At 40.4% G+C, this 18,233-nt stretch overlaps 2 protein-coding genes across 2 annotated transcripts in view; one reads left to right on the top strand and one right to left on the bottom strand.

The window, feature by feature from the left end:
• The window catches only part of OSBPL10 (oxysterol binding protein like 10), a 112,279-nt gene extending 104,231 nt beyond the window's left edge, over positions 1-8,048 (top strand). Inside the window, exons 9-12 of the mRNA XM_009086144.3 lie at positions 925-1,111; positions 2,522-2,704; positions 4,450-4,603; positions 5,325-8,048. Coding sequence (XP_009084392.2) covers positions 925-1,111; positions 2,522-2,704; positions 4,450-4,603; positions 5,325-5,369 — 569 coding nt within the window. The 3' untranslated portion in view covers positions 5,370-8,048. The remainder of the gene's footprint in view (positions 1-924; positions 1,112-2,521; positions 2,705-4,449; positions 4,604-5,324) is intronic.
• A 2,116-nt stretch (positions 8,049-10,164) lies between these two features.
• STT3B (STT3 oligosaccharyltransferase complex catalytic subunit B) overlaps positions 10,165-18,233 on the bottom strand; it is a 50,685-nt gene continuing 42,616 nt past the window's right edge. The window contains exons 13-16 of the mRNA XM_030226842.2: positions 16,052-16,225; positions 14,979-15,092; positions 13,782-13,994; positions 10,165-11,816 (exon numbers count right to left, since the gene is read on the bottom strand). Of these exons, the coding sequence (XP_030082702.1) occupies positions 11,736-11,816; positions 13,782-13,994; positions 14,979-15,092; positions 16,052-16,225 (582 nt within the window). The 3' untranslated portion in view covers positions 10,165-11,735. The remainder of the gene's footprint in view (positions 11,817-13,781; positions 13,995-14,978; positions 15,093-16,051; positions 16,226-18,233) is intronic.

Raw genomic sequence — 18,233 nt, 5'->3', positions numbered from 1 at the left:
TTGGCATGATCTAATTCTGCGTGCAAGGTTTATGGTGCTCTTTTCCTCGTCTTATGTCCTGTTATCCTGAAGACCAAACTACAGTTTTTATGGGGATAGAGTTGTATCCTTAGCCCCAGGGGAAGCTGCAAAGGTCTGATCAGGAAAGCAACTTTCTTTGTGCAACTTCCAAGTAATGTTGAGAAACTGCAGCTGTTGTGTGTTGCTTTTAGTTACAGCCTCATGGTGCTGAGGGTGGAGGAACCTTTACAGAAAGAGATGGAATTACCAGTAATTTTCTCTGCCTGGTAGGGACGTTGGACTTGGTGCTAGTAGAGCAGTGGCCCTGCTGAGCCCCTTTTTGATTATGCAAGATTTTTTTCAAAGCCTGTGTGAGAAACCAGCCATTTGGAAATTAAAGAGCAAAATTAATAGGAAATTTGTAGATGCCATGTTTTCTTGTTGAACCCACAGAGACTTAGAGCCTTTCTCAGCATCAAGAGGAAATTAGTGGGGAATGTGGCTGTTTCTAACTGAATGGAGAAGTGAACAGTCCTTTAGCCATGCCCATATTTTTTCTGGAGGGAGATTATGATACAACACTGAGACAACATCTGAATTTTCAGTATGGCTTTTTAGGTGGACATTCTATGTTTATCCAGCTTTTAACAGTAATATGAAGTAAGGAATCCAGTCAGGTTTTCTGAAAAGTCGTTTGGTAGCAGTCAATACATCAGGGTGCACAGTCAAATGGGATGCTTTGGAAAATGCTTGTTGGAAGAAACTTGTTCCAGAGAGCAGAGTTTCTTAGCAGACAGTGCTCTCCTTCAAGGAGGGCTGCACGTGCTCTCCATGCTCTCCATGGATGTTTATTTTCATGGACAGTGACCATCAGGTCTTATCAGAGAACCTTTTATCACCTTGCTTTCCCCTCTTCCTGCACAGGTGTTCTTCACTTGCTGGAACACGAAGAGGAGTATGTCTTCACCCTGCCCAGTGCCTACGCCCGCTCAATCCTTACCATCCCCTGGGTGGAGCTTGGAGGGAAAGTCAGCATCAGTTGTGCCAGGACGGGCTATTCTGCCACGGTCACGTTCCACACCAAGCCCTTCTATGGAGGGAAGGTCCACAGGTACAGCAATTACTGCCTTACTCTTGTTTACCTGCTGCTAGATTTCAGGGGAAAGGCTCTGGGGCATCTCTTCAGTTCTTCTGTTGCAGTATTTTATAGACAGATAACTGAAGTTCTTTTCCTGTTAGTGCTGGAGATGACGTAAAGCTCTAGGGCAGTTTGTTGTAGCAATACATAGGATGTTGTTTAACTCAATTGGATGTATTTCTCTCATTAAAATAAAGTGAATGTATCTCTCCAGGCTTTGTTGCTTGTAAAAGTTGCTGTAAGTGTAGGATCAGAAAAATGTACATGGAAAAGGCAACATTTCTACTACCCCAGCTGCTGCTTCTGTGTGAGTCTTGTAGATGAACTGGAGTTCCAGGGGGTGCTCCTGAAAAGAGGAGAGAAGCAAAAGTGTCACTGCCCCTAGTGGTACCTCCCTACTGGGGACTCCCACCTCTGCGCTGAAATTCCAAATGGTGAAAATGTTATTTGCCTTCTTTAGTTCCCCTTTACTAAGGGTGAAAAGAGGTGCTGTGCAAGACAGTCTCTTGTCTTGCTTCTGTGCTCAGGGTGATGTCCCAGTCATTAACATCAGATCCCTTTCTTGTTCTGCTGTGTCCAGAGGAGACTGTGCTTTGCATGGTGACCTCTGTTTTATTTCAGATGGTGTAACTGTTCTTCCATATGTGTGTCAACCATTTCAATGTTGTGTTCAGGTAAATGTTCACATGGGGCTGTTTTAACAGGGCTTTTCTTTACAAGTTTTAGATTAATAATTGGTGCCATCAGGGTGAGTAAAAATTTGGGGAAGTTGTACTGTATTGCTTTAGTAATTGAAAAACTGAGTTTACACATTACATGGCTTTCTAAAGCACTTGTGTGCATGCTTATGGACACATTCACAAAACTTCTCCCTGCATTTCAGTTCTCCAGTCCTACCTGTCTATTTTGCTCACTCTCAGTTCTTTGACTGGTGAGGTGGCTTTAATAATTTCCTCTCAGCAGCTGAGAAGTGAACTTGCAGAGCTCAGGAAGAAAACAAAGATACCCAAAGTTTTTGACGTGGGTCTCTGACAACATTATGTTCATGCATGAAAGTATCATGTATTGAAAAAGCTACATGAATGTCAGGGATTGTTTTTCAGGCTGCTGAGGTAACCATTTGGTCTGGGCTTGAGCCAAGTATCACAATTTTAAGTTGGATTACTACTGTATTTAGCTAGAATGTCATGCCAAAGCTGTTGCTTTGAAGAGCTTTCCTGGGATGAGTCTCTTTTTTGGAGGCAGCATCACTACTTTGCTTGAATAATTGGTTTGTGGAGGTACAAAGCTGCTTCCACCCTTAGCAAGGATGTGCTTTCATGTGCTGATAATAAATGGTACCAGTTATGTCTGTGGTGTGTTTTTCCTTCCCCCCTGAATCAGGGTTACGGCCGAAGTGAAGCACAACCCGACAAACACCATTGTGTGCAAGGCACAGGGAGAATGGAACGGCACCCTGGAATTCACTTACAGCAACGGAGACACCAAAGTGATTGACACCACCAAACTGCCTGTTATCAGGAAAAAGATCAGGCCCATAGCAAACCAAGGGCCATTGGAATCAAGGTAAGGGCAGAGGCTTTGCAGTGCTGTCCTGAACTTTAGGTGGGAACAGAGCAGGGAAGCCAACTGCAGCTCTGAGTGCTGTGGTTCAAAAATTCCTTGCTTCCTACAGCCAGAAATCTGGGCACAGAGTGCTGAAGCTGTGTATTGGTTCCTTGGAGCATAAATTACACTGTAGTGACGAGTACATCAATTTTGTAGATGGGGAATGGCCTGTGTTTGTTTTGATGAGCATCTGGAAAATGGTAATGCAGAGTTTTCACCTGCTTCTTGGAGTGATTGCAACATGGTAGGCAAATCAGTCAGTTTGCTGCAAGCAATTCAAACTGGTATATATATTATATTATATATTATATGTTGCATGTCATTGAAACTGGTGCTTCATGTTTTATATATTTTAGAATATGTATTTGTATAAACATATATAAAATGTGAGGCAATATGAGATACAAAGACACACATACAGGTGGTTTTGAGGCTCTTGGCACCTACATCATGTGCCTAACTAGGACTAGGTACATTGGAAAAAAAACTGTTCTGTATTCACTGTCAATAACTGTTCGTGTTTATCTTCAGAAAAATCAATACTTTAATTGAATTTAGGAACATTTTATTGAAGGATTTAAAAATATGAGTTAAACTACATTTTATTATCTCTAAATGTCTTTTTGTTTTACAAAGGTGTCTCAAGTCATTGTGTGGGGTCAGATACAATTTGTCTACTTTCTAGACCACTTGCTTATCCACAAACTCATTTTTCCCTGTAGTGTGGAACATAAAGATTGTAGTAAATAAGGAAACCAGTAGCTTTTCAGTGTATTTATTGTGTTTTTTTAGATACTAGTCAGTAAATTGCATCCATCCAGTGGCTCTGCAGGATCTGCAGTTTATCACATTGTGAACACAATCTCATTTGAACAGCCCTGGACAAATGTGAAAGCTGTGGTTGGTTTCAAACAGAGAGCAGTTTGGATTAGATATTAGGAAGAAGTTCTTTTCTGTGAGGGTGGTGAGGCACTGGAACAGGTTGCCCAGAAGGTGTGGATGCCCCATCCCTGGCAGTGTTCAAGGCCAGGTTGGATGGTGCTCTGAGCAGAGTGGTCTAGTGGGAGGCGTCCCTGCCCATGGCAGGGAGAGTGAAACTAGAGGATCTTTAAGGTCTCTTCCAACCCAAACCATTCTATGAGGATTTTTCTCAGTGCTTTTCTGGGCAAACCTTCTGCTGGGCTGATATAAGGCGCTGTATCTGAGTGTGGTCAGCTATGTGAGAAATGTGTAGCTTTGTGCTGGTAAATATTGTAACTGGGAATACAGAGCACAGACCTGGAGGGGCTCTCTAGAATCAGTTCCTCTGCTAGTGACCTTGTTGGACCACTCAGTGTCCCAGTTCAATGCACTCTGGTTTTGGCTGACACTTCCTTATAATTCAATAATTTACCTGCAAAAAAATGCAGAATTAAACTGCTTTATTTGGAGGGTGGAGGAACATCAGTAAGGAATGTGAACTGGAAATGGTAGAAGTAAATCCACCTGCTTTGAGAAAAAAGCTCAGGTGATGAAGAGAAAATAAACAGAGTTTGCTGAGAAAATTGTACTGCGAAATACTGGGGGTTGAGTGAATCTGAAAATCAGGTCCACAAATGTGATGAATATCCTAGGAGAGTGATGGTTCCCATGCTGGTGTCCATCAGCAGGGGGCTGTGGCAGAGCTGTTCTAACCCTCCCTTGTGCTCCTTGTCCCTGGGCAGGCGCCTGTGGCAGCACGTCACCAACTCTCTGAAGGAGGGGAACATTGATGCTGCCACAGAGCACAAGCACCGCCTGGAAGAGAGACAGCGAGCGGAGGAGAGGCAGCGGGAGGCACTCACCACTCCCTGGAAACCCAAATACTTTGCCAAAGAGGTACTCAGAGTCTCTTGTTTAGAGACCCTTTAGCAAGTTCCTGCACAGGGGACAAGTGAATGTCTGTGGATTTTGTCATAGGCTGGTGTTGTTATGTACCACTGATGGCTTAAATTTTCTTTTTGACAGAGTCTGGCTCTTGAATGAGAGCAGTGGGCTTTTCCATCTTTATGTTGTGGACTTATTCACTTTACTTCAGTTAGATTGATTTTGATTTGGATTTTTGGTTTCTAATGTTAGGCAAATAAAGTGACATGTTTTCCTGTAAAATCCAGCCCTTACTTCTCAAATTCTGCATACTCACTTCCCCCATAATCTTAGCATACTAAAATGAACACAATCTAGGGAGATTTATCCAGTGTAAGTAATCATTGACATCCTAAACACAGTCTTGGGTTTCATCTGTGTGAAAGGAAATTAATTTTAACAAGTTCATCTTTTCCCTTTCTTGGAGGAAAGGTGGAGGGGAAATGAGACTGACTGAGGGAATTGTTCCATTAGCTGCTATTTAAATCAGCAACTCTTGCATCTCTTCTCATTGCATGTCTTCCCCCTTGTAATTTTTTCCCTCCCACCCACATTACTTGTCAATTCTTTAAACGCAGAATTTTCAGGTGACAGGAATGGCTTCTTGTTTGGTCTTATATTAGCTTTTGTGTGGACATACATGGATCTGGTATTTATAAATTTTGTTTGTAAACTCTGCTTAATTTTCTTACAGGGCGAAGGTTGGCTGTACGTGAATCCTCTCTGGAAGACCCATTGACAGGAGAGAGCAGTTGCCTCCTAACTTTACCTGAAAGGCATTAAAATGATACAGTATGTAACTTCAGGATGTCCTTGGATAGGTCCTGTTCCCAGAAGATCCCCATGGGAAGCTATGTACTGTGAATGATACATCTCACAATAACCACGAGCTCGAGTTGATTCAGGAGCCATTTTGTGTGTGCAGATCCACAGGCACACAGGCACACGTCCCCAAGTACCCACGGTGTGCATGTGTTGTGTGTGTTATTTACACTACATGTAAACAGTACCAACACCAATAGCCACTCAAAGACCTTTTCCTCCGAGTGTTAGGGCACAGAACCCTGGCTGCACTCGGCTGGGGTTCCCCGAGTTCTGTGCTTGCAGGATCAGGCCCTGTGCTAGTATTTAAGAAAATACTTTTTTATTAGTACTGGTTAAGGTTTTTCTATTTTTCACTTTTGCCAAAAATGTTTTGCACTTAAAACGTGACGTGTCTCTTAAAGGCAGTCGATCTGTCTGAACAGTCAGCTCAGAGTAACTCACTTTGACGTAAGAATGATCCACTGGCCGTGCTCGCTCTGGGCTGCTGAGGTCAGGGCGTGTTTCCTGTCACTGATGAGTGTGAATTTCCTGCCACCCTCTAAGAAGTAGCAATACCTTCTCCAGAATGTTGTTCTTCACACCAACCTATTGTGTCCTCGCTGCTTTGTCTATTCGTGCTCCAGCTGTTCAGCCGATCTCTGGTCACCCCTGAGCCAGCTGCTCTGGTAACTTTGATCTTGCTGTGTAATGTTCTCTGGCTGCTGGCATGCCAACACTTCTGGCTTACATGTTCCACTAAATGGGATTGCTTCTGATAAAACATCTGGATGAATAGAGGTGATATAACTAGCCTTCCCAGATAAATGATCCCTGATGTAAAACTAACAATTTAGTAAATTATTCCACTGAGACAATAACTTTGTGAATGAAGCAAATGAAATGGGATACAATTTGTTTTGTAGTGTTAAAAAAAAAAATTAAAAAATCCTGTCACCTGTGACACTGACAAAGTGGATTCCAGAAGCGTGTTAAGGCTTTGTTGCTTTTTAGTTTGTATTTGTTGGAAATGAAGATGTTTTTGAGAGAGGTGGCAGCAAAAGGCACATGTAAAATGTGCTCAGTGCTTCTTTCCACATTGCCTCATAACAAAACCACTCTATTTCTAACACACAGTAGCATGGATGCCCGTCTGTAGAGCTGAGTAATTTTGTGCCTTTTGTCTGCTCTGTCCATACACTGACTTATGCTTTTACTGCAGAGAAATCTAGGTCAAAGCACTGCTCACGTCTGTCCTTGTGTGTCCTGCATTTTGTTTGTTCGGTAGATGTTAAAATCTCCTGAGCAGCTCAGAAGGCTGAGCGGAGAAGGTGTGTGCACAAGAAGGTGTGTGCACAAGGAAACATTCCATTAGTTGTTCCTTTGGATTTGAACTTCAGATCTCTATTTAATGAAGGTGTGGCTACTTTTGCTCCTAAATCTATTTAGTCCTCTTCTCTCTTTTTTTTTTTTTTTTTGCACATTAGAAAGATTTGTGTTCTAAATGATTTAAATCCTATTTTTTAAAAAAAGTGGATTGTATGAGCTTGGTTTTGTAACTGACACTTTTTTTTAAGAGGAAAAAAATTCTTATTTTTTAGGAATAGTTGATGTAAGTTTTCTGTAACAAAACCAAAATGATACTGTTGCAGTAATCATTGAACTGCTACTGAGTATCATCAGGAACACTTGTACTTTATCACCTGCAAGAATTCACTTTGTAATGGATCCACTCTTGTTCTAGAGATTAGTCTGATATGTACCTAAAAGTATTCCTACAGTTTGTACTATCATCACAAACAATGGAAAAAGCAGAGTTAAACATGGAACATCCTCCCAGAACTCTCTCACACACCAAAGAACAACACTCACTACATAGCCATTGCAAACCTCTCTGTCTCAGGCATGCAGGCCTGGGCCCCTGAAGGAGTAGACCTCTTTCAGCTGGGATGGTGTGACTGTCAAGGCTACAGAGATGCTGTAGCTGTTCTTTTGAGGAGAAATTTGAATAATTTTCTGCTTGTAATTTATTGAAGATTTTCTGTCTGCATGGTTGGTTGTTTCTGCATGCCGAGGACATTCCACTTGTGCTCTGGCCAATGTTTTGTTCTGTTCTGATGCTATGAAGAATCCCCTGATGCCATTATCACTGCTTCTTTCCCAAATTAACTTGGGAGACATGAACAGAAAGAGTCCTTTCAGAAAAGATCCCATCAGAGAGATTCCAGAACAAGGTTCACAAGTGTAATTTTATTTTTCTGATAGTATGTGTTCAGTATATTTTGCAGAACTGAAAAGTAAATATTCATAAGCCTTATTCCATAGGTCGTTCCAATAGCTGTCTTGGAATTGCAAGTAAATACTTTCCTTTTCAAGTAGCTGATGTACACTGAATTGTAATGTAAAAACTTCCATGTACTTCAATTTTTTTTTTTTTGTGCACACCTGTAGAAAGCCTATGCAACCTTTTTCTTTCTTAAATTAGAAATGTTCAGAAAGAAAATTTATACCTTTATCATTTAAAAGATGCTCTGGCAGTCTCTTCTGATTTGCCTTCCTTTCATAATTTGTGAATTTAAAATGAGGATGCTCATGAATAAAAGATTTGTTTCATTTAGTAGTGGGATGCCCTTTCTCTTTCCATGGAAGCCTTAGTTCAGTGGTGTCAGTCACTGACTGTCTAGGAGCTGTGTATGACACCCGAGCATGGTTCTCATGGAAGTGATTTGCTAGATTAATCTGGGTTTGGTATGAGGCTTTTCCACCCTGCTTATTCCCCCAGATACTCTGAAGGTAAGTTTTTTGTTTAAATTGGATAGCTCTACCCAGGGAAAATGGGGCTGGGCAGCAACAACAGCTTTAGGAAAGGCTGGGGAACATCTGCTTCATTTTGGCAAGTAAAAAGGAAATAGGTAAAGCTGTACCCTTGCTTCTGAAAATCCCATTTCATTTAATCTTTATACCAACAGGGATTCTTGATTAGAACCTCTTAAAACACAACTCTACATTATTACAGCACTGGGCACTTGTGTGAGGAGAAAAAAATGTTCTTAGAGGAATCACACAGATAGTGGTCAGCGTTTTTCAAGTGTTAGATAATGCACTCTGGTTTTCTTTAAACATTCATCCACAGTGCTGGAAACAATCCTGCTGGAACACTTTGTTTTTATGCAAAATGGAGAACAACACTGCCTGTAAAGAGGGCAGGAAACATTACCCAGCCCTGTTCCTTGCCTTCTGTGGTACTGCTTCAAGACCCCATCTTGGAGCAGTTTATCCACTTGGGTTGATGATCTGAGGGAGTTTTATTAATCACAGCCAAATACTAGTTTTCTTCAGTTTTTACTCCTGATGAGACTGGTATGTACCAGGGGCTCTGTCAAAGCATTCAGCTGCTTTTTCAAGAGTAAATCTATCAAGATATTTTATTAACAACTTTTCTCCTTGTCAGGAAATTACTTCTGCCAGTCAAAATATTTCTTCTGGGATTACCAAGGGCCCTGTCTGCCTCACTGCTCCCACCAGTAGTGATTAAGAGATACAGAACCTGTGCAGTAATACTGAGTTCTAGACACTTGCAGCTTTAGTTCCTTAGCAACTGCTGACCTGAGCCTGGCTCACATGTCTTTTGTTGTGTTTAGTTTTATTGTTTTGGTGGGTTTTGGGTTTTTTACTGTTTTGTGGCAATTATGCTTCAAAATTTGACATAGTAGAACAACAAAAGGAAAAAGGGTGGCTAGGGCTAAGGAAATAAACTAATCTGGGAAGTGTGTGTGATGAAGAGGGAAGATGCTGATAGTCTTTGCTGGCAGAAGTGCTGTGCAGGTCTCCCAAAGAGGCAGGAGTTAGTTTAGCTGTTTGATTCCAAGATCCAGCTGCAAACAGACCCAGTGTGCAGATTCCTGAGGAACCAAGGAAGGTGAGACAGTGCCAGTTCTTCTTTGTAATGTTGCTTTTTTTAAGTGGATGCCTCAATGACTCCCAGCTTTTTATTTCATTTTAACTGCAGAATATTGGCAGAATCCTTGAAGTCATGTTAGATTTAGGAAGAAAATAAAGCTCAGGTAAGTAGTAGTCAACTTTAGGCCCAGGTTGGCTGGGATCCCTGCAGTTGGCTTATTTTATTTCACATGCCTTAGATTCACTTGTTTCTGCTGTTAAAGAGAACACTGCTACCTAAGGCTGATGACAGTCTGTCCAAATGTAAAGGTACCTGAAGAGGGGAGGGCAGTCTTGTATTTCTTTTTTTAAAATAAGGCTGAGTTACTGCCAAGCCACAGACTGACTGGCAGCCTCTGTCCTGCTGCCTTTCAGGTGATCTTCCAAATGTTAGATCCCTTATTTCTCACCCATGGTCAGGATGCAGATTGGCTTGGAAGCAGCACAACACTAGGAATCGTGCATCACATCATCAATCAGCCCTTCTGCTGGTGGGTGAGCAGCTGTAGCAGCTTGGGGAGCTCCAGATGCTGGAAGGAGTTGCTGCAATGTGTGGTTGGGAAGGCAGGCTGCTCTTCCCTGGAAATATGACAGCCACCTTCATTTCATCACATCAGAGGCCCTGGATTTGGATTAGTTTAAGCTGGAGGGAGTTAACAAGATGCTGTGGCTTCACTACAGCAGCTTGGTGAAGTCAGGAGATTTGCAATATGGAATTCCAGTGTCTTAATTTATGACTAGGACTACAAGCAACATGTTACCAGATTAATCACAACAAAACTGACACAACAGCCTTAACACAAAACTTGAATTAACTTTATTTTTCCCCTACAGTTGACGACTGGTCTGCATTGAGCTTTAAAGCAACAAAATAAAATGAAATCTCCAAACGACAGGGGCCAGAAATCCAGATTTAATTACCTTTGTGAAAATGTTGCAGCTGTAGTATCGGTCTGTATAAACCACTGAAGTCAAAAATGTGTTCATAAATCAAAAAAATATTCTACACCTTGGGAAAGAAGTCAGCAGTAACATTCTCACAGAACACTGTAAATTTACATTTTCTTCATGAAAGGTACATACTATTCTGCATTTTACATCAAGTTATTGATGCAAGATTTGTTTCTATAAAAAGTTACAACCTGTGGCAGGAAAACAAACAGCAAAAAAACCTTTCATTTTAATTAAAGAAAAATTTCAAGTCTGTATAAAGTTTCCTTGTATCTGGAAAGTGAACACGTCCAGTCTCCATTTATATTTTAGTGCATTTAATCTGACAGTTTTCACCACTTAAAAAGAAAAACCAAACCGAACCAGTATAAAAGACAGACAAAGCAAATAGCACTAGAGCAGGAATTTCTTCAATTGATTTAAGCACTCCAAATAAAATGCAGAGAAACAGATTTCCAGAAAAACTTCCACTCTCGCCAGAAAGGCAGTGAGGGCTGAAGAGGTTTGCAAATCTTCTACCTCTGATAGCCACAGAAAAGGGGTTTGTATACCTGTCAACCTTCTTTTCCCCAGTAACCAGGCTATACTTGTTTTACCAATGTAAACATTCACCTGAAATAGTTTAATTTCTGTTCTGAAGCACCAGCAGCTCCATGGTGCTCAGTTGTATGTCGTTATAGCATTCATTACTGTCGTTTCAGATCTTTCAGGAGGTTACAAATTTAGCCCTTGTATCTACAGTGTGCAAGATTTGCCTTGTCTACCTTGTGAAATGACAGTGTAAGGCAGCAATACTGCAATCCCGTGTTGAACAAAAGCAGCTTGTCCAATTACTCTGTCACCTCTTGTGAAAACTGCAGCTTTGCTTCTTACACTCCAGCTCAAAACCAGCCTGCAGCAAGAGTAAAAGGACATTGAAAGAAACCATTGAAAAATAATCATGGGAGTAACTTGTTTTGAAAGTCGAATTTGAGAGAGCTCTGCCATCTCTTTCTTGTTGAAAAAGAGTCATTTTCAGATGTCACCGTTCCAGTTTTCATACTGCTGCTATTCAGCTGAACAGTGTTCTCCAGAAAAGATTGACAAGTAAATGCATGTGCCAAGGACCAAATTACAGGGTTCTTTGGTAAAGTCAGTCCAAATTTTCAACAGATTTGAAGGATAATATGTACCAATAAAAAAAATGCTGCTAGACTTGGATAGCAGCTCTGTCTTGCTTCACATTACAAATCTAAAACAGCTGTTCTCAATAAGCCAATATTTTTAATCAGACATTGCCTGAAAATTTTGTACAATAATCTGGACCAATGATGGTTCTGTACCCTCATGTTGCTGTGAAACATGATTTGAGCTAAAGGCAAAGACTGGTTATCTCAAGGACAACTGCTTCGTATTAGCAATCAGAACAGTGTGTTTAAACTGTCTTCCTGTTGGGTCTCTTGCCTTTCTTTAAAATTAGTTTATTCTTAATGTAGCCACGCTTCCTTTTGGAGGTCTAAAAAGAAAAACAGAACAACAGGTATTAGTTAATGATTTAGTCTTGACCGCGGTTTAATGATGTGCATTCAGTGCCTGAGCTTTAGATTGATTTTAAAGAGCTTAAATGCTAAACCCTCAACTAGGCATTATCATTATTATTTTTAATGTTGGGATTGTTAATTCCTGCCTAACAGTTGCTTTTGCACAAGATATGCTTTTGTTAACCCTGTCTACGAGATCTGTAGAATTCTTTTCAAAGCATGTGCTGAGGCAGAATTAATAATTAACTGACGTGATAAAACTCTAATATGCCCAAAGGGCAAAACTGATATAAGTCTTAGTTTTGTTTGGAAATACCTTCTTGTCTCTTTTGCACTAGTTTATTTTCGTAAAAGTTAGGTAGAAGTATTTGCTCAAAGCAGCATTTTTCAAAAGATAAAAGCCTGAATAATCCCATTTTAGTCATCTAAACTCTGCTGGTGGTCTGTAGGTTGCTTAGTTAGCACTTCCTGCACATTCCTTTATCAGCCTGTTTTAGTTTTTTTTTTTTTTTAGGTAGTAATGATGGGGGGACCCATAATGTTGGTCATAGGTAAAATTAACTTCAAATTTGTGCACATAGTTTGTGGCAGGTACAACTGTATATTCAACACACCTGGCAGGAGGCACCTCCCACCCTTGCTGCCCTTTGCTGTGCTTACCAGCAGGGTCTATTATTATTTCAAAAAAACTGCATTTAATCAACATGATACCAACAAGATGATTATAATAAAGTGAGATTGATACAAACTAATATGTAATATTCAGGGACATACTGAATCTTTGAGGTTCAGCAATGTAATTCCTAACATGACAGGAGATGGATTGAATTTCCAGTAAGGAAGCAACTGCTGAAAAACTGTGGCTACTAAGGAGTCCTCAGACTGTATTTAAGAAATCCTAGTTTGGACACCTGCCCCATGCTCTCCCTGGTTCTCTGATTTCTTAAGAGGAAGTACAGCCTGTTTGTACTGCAGCCTTCAGAAAGTGCACCAACTTCTAGACAGAAAACTTACACATCCAAGGCTCAAGTGGGGCCAGTGCATCTATCATAGATAAACACAGCCTTGCTTGTCATTTAAAATCAAAAGTTACCATGTTAAGTGTACGACAGGCACAATAAAGCTATTAATTTCAAGATATGTCTAGCTGCAGTGGCAACTCCCAAATGCCTTATTTTATGTACTTCCTATCAAATCACAGAGATAAACATCTTTACATTTAACATTCTCTACTTGCAGAGAACGTTCTTTGCTTGTATTTCCATGACACAGTTTAAATCTACTGCCTATACTAGTTTGTTAGACAGGGTTCTGGAGCTCCTTTTGCAACATCTGTTTGAATATATAGAACACGGATGTTGTGAAGGAGAGGGCTGCTAACAGTCTCCCCAACTCCCCTGGGAACAGGCCTTTCTTAATAGGCTGAAGGAGGGCAGCAAACACACACTTTAAAATCATGAAGATGACTTCAAGCAGTAAGCAGACAGACACTAAAGTTCCATCAACAAAAGTTTCATATTTAATTTATTTCATACAAAATTGCCATTTGTAAACTTCTAGGCATCACTACTTTCAAACAAAGTCAGAAAGCAACTTCCACATTTACTTAGTGAGCCATAGTTACTGAAACATGAATTGATGTACTTTAGAGATTATACTTCCAGTTACATGAAGACTTAAGAGTTGTAACAGCCAGTGACACACTCTATGTCAAGTCAGCATTCTGCCTAAAAAAAATCTAGCCTTGTGTCTTCACATGCTTTTAAGTTAAGCAGACAGTAAATTAACAATTATTACCAGCAGGCAGGTCTGATATTGGACACTAACATGAACAGTATCCATAACATTCTGGCCAGTGGAAATATATAATTCACCAGCTGTGTGATTCACTGTTAAAAATAAACTCCTGACCCCTTTCAGTTACTTCACTGGGAACCCACCTTCTTTGACAAATACTTCTGTTTCGGTACAATGTTGGTTACTCTAGGTTTATGATCCAGTGTCTCTCTGTTGTCTAGTTGTTTGACCTTGTATATTCTAACAAGCCAGTGCTCTGAGGTAAAGGCTTCCTCCAGATGTTTAAATTTAATGTCTTTGTTGCCTATCTCCGCATTGCGTGTACGGTCGAATCCTGGGGGTGTCCGAAAATCCAGCTGTAAAAATTAAAGTTGCATGTTAGTTTGAGACAAAACCCAGAACACCAATCACTGCAAACTGTGAAACTTCATACTATAAGGCAATGCTTTCAGCTGGCCTGAGTCAAAGGGCAACACTTCTTTTGCATTGGTTACTCTACTACACAGAAAAATCTTTGAGATCCTAAGGGACAAATTCATTCTTACTCCTACAGCTGTCACAGGAGACAGCAGAACTACCCTGTCTGCATTCAGAGATGAAACAACTCAAAGAACAGTCTGAGGTGCAGCAGCCTGCAGTGTTTTTCCAGCAGAGCTGCTGCCTTTGTGCTCTTGCCTATATGGCAATTATTTGCTCTTCCACGGTTTTCCATATAATTCAGAAGTAGTTCACAATTATCAGTTAAATTTGGCCCCACTGTGTTACAAGTAAATTCACTGAAAAAAGTAAATTCAATCCATGAGAAGGAATTGCCCCTGGTGCGGGCAACAAGGGAAGAAAAGGAAAGGAAAAAAACAAACAGGTTTAGCTCCATCCATGTGCTTGGTGCTCCCAAAGGGGAGTGACAATGCTGCCCTTACTCCAGAGTGTAGTTCTGTTTTATGCACTGATGTGACTTGGATGGAAATCATGTCTTTTCTGACACACTTTAAACAGTCAATAGTTCACTTGCATGTTGGTATTACAACAAACAAATCTAAAACTCTCCACAATGTCACAGTTGATGCTTTAGAGAGCACACAGCACAGTGCAATCAAGATACTCATCTGGGGCAATGTGAAGGACACCATGAAGTAGAAGTGTGGGTTAACAGCAGAAATGTTTTTTGCTAAAAGTTATAAACAGCAGACCATGACTGGATGTGTTTTAATTTGTAAAGCTCACTCTTACTACAGATTCTGCTACTACAAGCAATGCTTAATTTAAGATAGAAAATACATCAAAACAATATTTGTTTTCTCACATTTCAATTAAGATTCAGAAGAAGTTGTAGCACTAACCTGCATCTCTCCAAATCTGTAATAGGACATTTTATACATGAGGCAGTTCAGCAAAGTTGGAGAGCCTGCCTTGTCTACCCGGAATTCTCCCTGAGGGGTAAAGTAATCACTTTCCTTTAAAGAGAAAAGAAGATACAAAGAGTCAATGCAAACTAAAATCTTAAGAGAATTTCTCATTCCTTTCCCCACATAAAGACACCTAGGAATCTCAACTGGCTATTACAGTTTAAAAGCTGATTTAAGGTAACCTTAAAATGAAAGAAATGGTGCTCATAAAGGTGAAATAATTGCAAACTACCTGCTTGTAAGCCAGATCCCAATGGATCAGTTTTCCTAAATCTGTATTTTGTGCTGTTAGAAGTTATGTCATGTCACTGTAAGTGGTTCTGGAAAATTTACCTCAAACTAAAATTTAGTTGGGCATCGATTCTTCAGAAAGGCGACGAACACTGTGTTGTTAATATACGAGATCTGCAGGGTCACTATAAACTTCATATATTCTCCATGTTTAAACAAACAGTTTCTGCCATTTTCATCTCAAGTACAAGATGAAAGTACGCACATGGGCTACTCCCTTAAGTCTGTGCTCAATATCTAGGAGTTTTTGTTAGGCTTAAGAAAATATTACTACAGACTTCTGCAATCTCAGAGGTGTTTGAACAGCTTAAACCCTACATAAGTCAATATTAACACTTTCACTTGTCTCCTACTATTACAGAGTTTGAAGAAATTTGTAATGCTGTTTAAACAGTCTAAATGCTCCTACTTTTTTCAAGTATGTGATGATGCACATATAGACAAGAATTACAGAAAAAAAATCCTACTTTTAGTATCATGCAAAAATGTGAAAAGCTTTTGAGGCTACTGACCTTTCAGAATCAAAAACATTGAAAGAAATTGGGCTACAGGCCACTGCACTTCTACTATTCCAGAAAAACAAACCCAGCATATGTTTAAATAAAATGGCAATTAAGTAGTAGAGATTTCCCTCCACTGTAGTGACCACTCCCAGACAAGTGATAACATAAATAAAAGGGTTTTTTAAAAAACCAGAAAGTAGAGGTTCCACTTACCCGTATATCTTTGGGATGTTCCCCCTCTGCTATTCTCACCATCCACAAGAACTTATTAATATCATCACCAGAGTAGCCAATCACACCACCAAAAATAATCAAAACATAATCCACATCCAGGCTTCTCATGATCTCATATGCTGCAGACTCATTTGATGACATTGCTTTTCCCACCTGTATCATTGCAAAAATATCTTAAATTTCTGCATAGCTGCCTATGGAACAGCTCCACAGATCAATACAGCCAGACCAAAGCCCAGGAATCCTGTGCCATGTCCTCTAGGATGGCCCTGCCTGAGCAGAGAGGTTGGACCAGTGGCCCACTGTGTTCCCTTCCAGCCTGTGGTTCTGTGATTCTCTAATGCCTACTTGTCAATCAAAGCCAACATTTTCATTCTAGATAAAGAAAACACACTGTGAATATTTAGAACCGCAAAAGCCCAACCTAAACTGAAATATTTTCTCCTTTGTAATAGGAGTGCTGCCTGTTGAAAGGAGTGTTTTGGGTATGAAATGTAGCAATAAGGGTTTTCCTTTTGTGGCACCTACATATTCTTGAAGTCATCCTAGTCACTTCCCACACTTAAAAGAATTTGGTCAGTAACTGGCATGCAGTTCAGCAGTTTTGTTTGCTCTTGAAGGTCTTGTACTTAAGGCATAGTAAGGTATTGCTGTAGTCTAAGGGAGTAACTATAATATACATAATATTGCATCTGACTTGGTAACATTCAGCTAAGAATGTAATTAGAGAGCACTAAGCTTAGGCAGCAAGCTGCCAAAAGACCAAGAACCTCAGCTTCTTGGCCATTATCCTAATTAATGTGAGTTTATTTGCCAGATTTCCATCTCTGTGTAGGAGAAAATCATCTGGACACATCTCCAGGGCATGCCTCATTTACAGCACAAGTGCAGGTATTGGCCACAACACACATTTATTGCTTGGGTCCCCCTTTATGGAGTCTTCATTCCAAAATGGAACTTGAAATGCAGCAGTCATACTCGAGAGAATTCTTTAAAGCCATTACTGCCAGTTGCTGCAATGTGTGTGGTTACTGTGCTTAGGCTACACAGATGACTTCCACAAGTCTCTATTCACATGATGCACCTTGTCCTGCAAGAAACTGTGAGTGTGGATGCAGTATCTGCATTTCTACCTCTTGTAGCACAGGGAGGCACACAGGTATCAGAGCTGAATGTCCATTAAAACACACCAATGCTGTCAGGTCAAGAACCAAATTAGAAGTGCCTCAGAGTACATGGCAATCCATGTTGACTGACATTAGACTGATACAAACACCATCAGTACGATTTCTCAAGCTTGCTTCTAGCTGAATGTGAGTTTCCCGCCTTGTAAAAAGTGTGGATATGTGATCTCTCTTCCCCCAACACACATGTTTTTGGGACTCTGCTCAAAGCACTGCTTCATTAATTTGTTGGCTTTGTAGACTGCTTTTTGGCAGATCTGGTCCACAGCTGTACTCACTACTGACCCAAGACAGGAAGAATACAAGAAACTGTCCTAATTATTCTAATTTCTTGAGCCCTTCCCCCATTCTACCCTTGTAGCAAAAGGTTCTGGGAAGAAATGTGATTGATGAGGAGTCATTGCACAGCACAAGTTGCCCAAGGTGGTGCCCTGTTATCACAGGCAATACTAACACCCTGCCTTAAGCACATGTACAAAGGTTAAACTTACTCCTCAGAAGTGAAAGAAATTAAAGGTGCAGTAATTTTGTCTATCTGTAAATTTGAGAAGACAGAACTGCATTAAGTCTGCTACACTTCCACAGCCAGCCAGTCATTAATAATCACTTCCTGAGATTACCCAGATGTCTGAAAATTTGTCAAATCCTGTGGTCAGTTTTCACATGCCATTCAGAAATGGCAGTGACACTGCTGAAATGCAAGGATTCTTACTTTGACGGGCCAGTAATGCAGTGGTACCAGCTGTTACAGCATTAATCCCAAGGGGAATAGTTACCTTGGGTATGGTCTATCCTGCCCCAAAGAAAAGAGAAACTGAAGTGGAAGTGAAGCTTTGAAAGCTCCAAGTAAACAAAACAAAAACTCTGAAGCAAAATTGATCCCTATACTTGAGTTTTAACAAATGAAAGACTTATGTCCCTTCCACATTTGTGTTTCTCACTCCAGGCAATTTCCCCTTAATATCAATCACCCTAAG

This window comes from Serinus canaria, chromosome 2 (genome assembly GCF_022539315.1).
Source record: "Serinus canaria isolate serCan28SL12 chromosome 2, serCan2020, whole genome shotgun sequence".
Taxonomy (NCBI): domain Eukaryota; kingdom Metazoa; phylum Chordata; class Aves; order Passeriformes; family Fringillidae; genus Serinus; species Serinus canaria.
The sequence above is the reverse complement of the archived record's forward strand: the minus strand, read 5'-3'. Positions and strand labels throughout refer to the sequence as shown.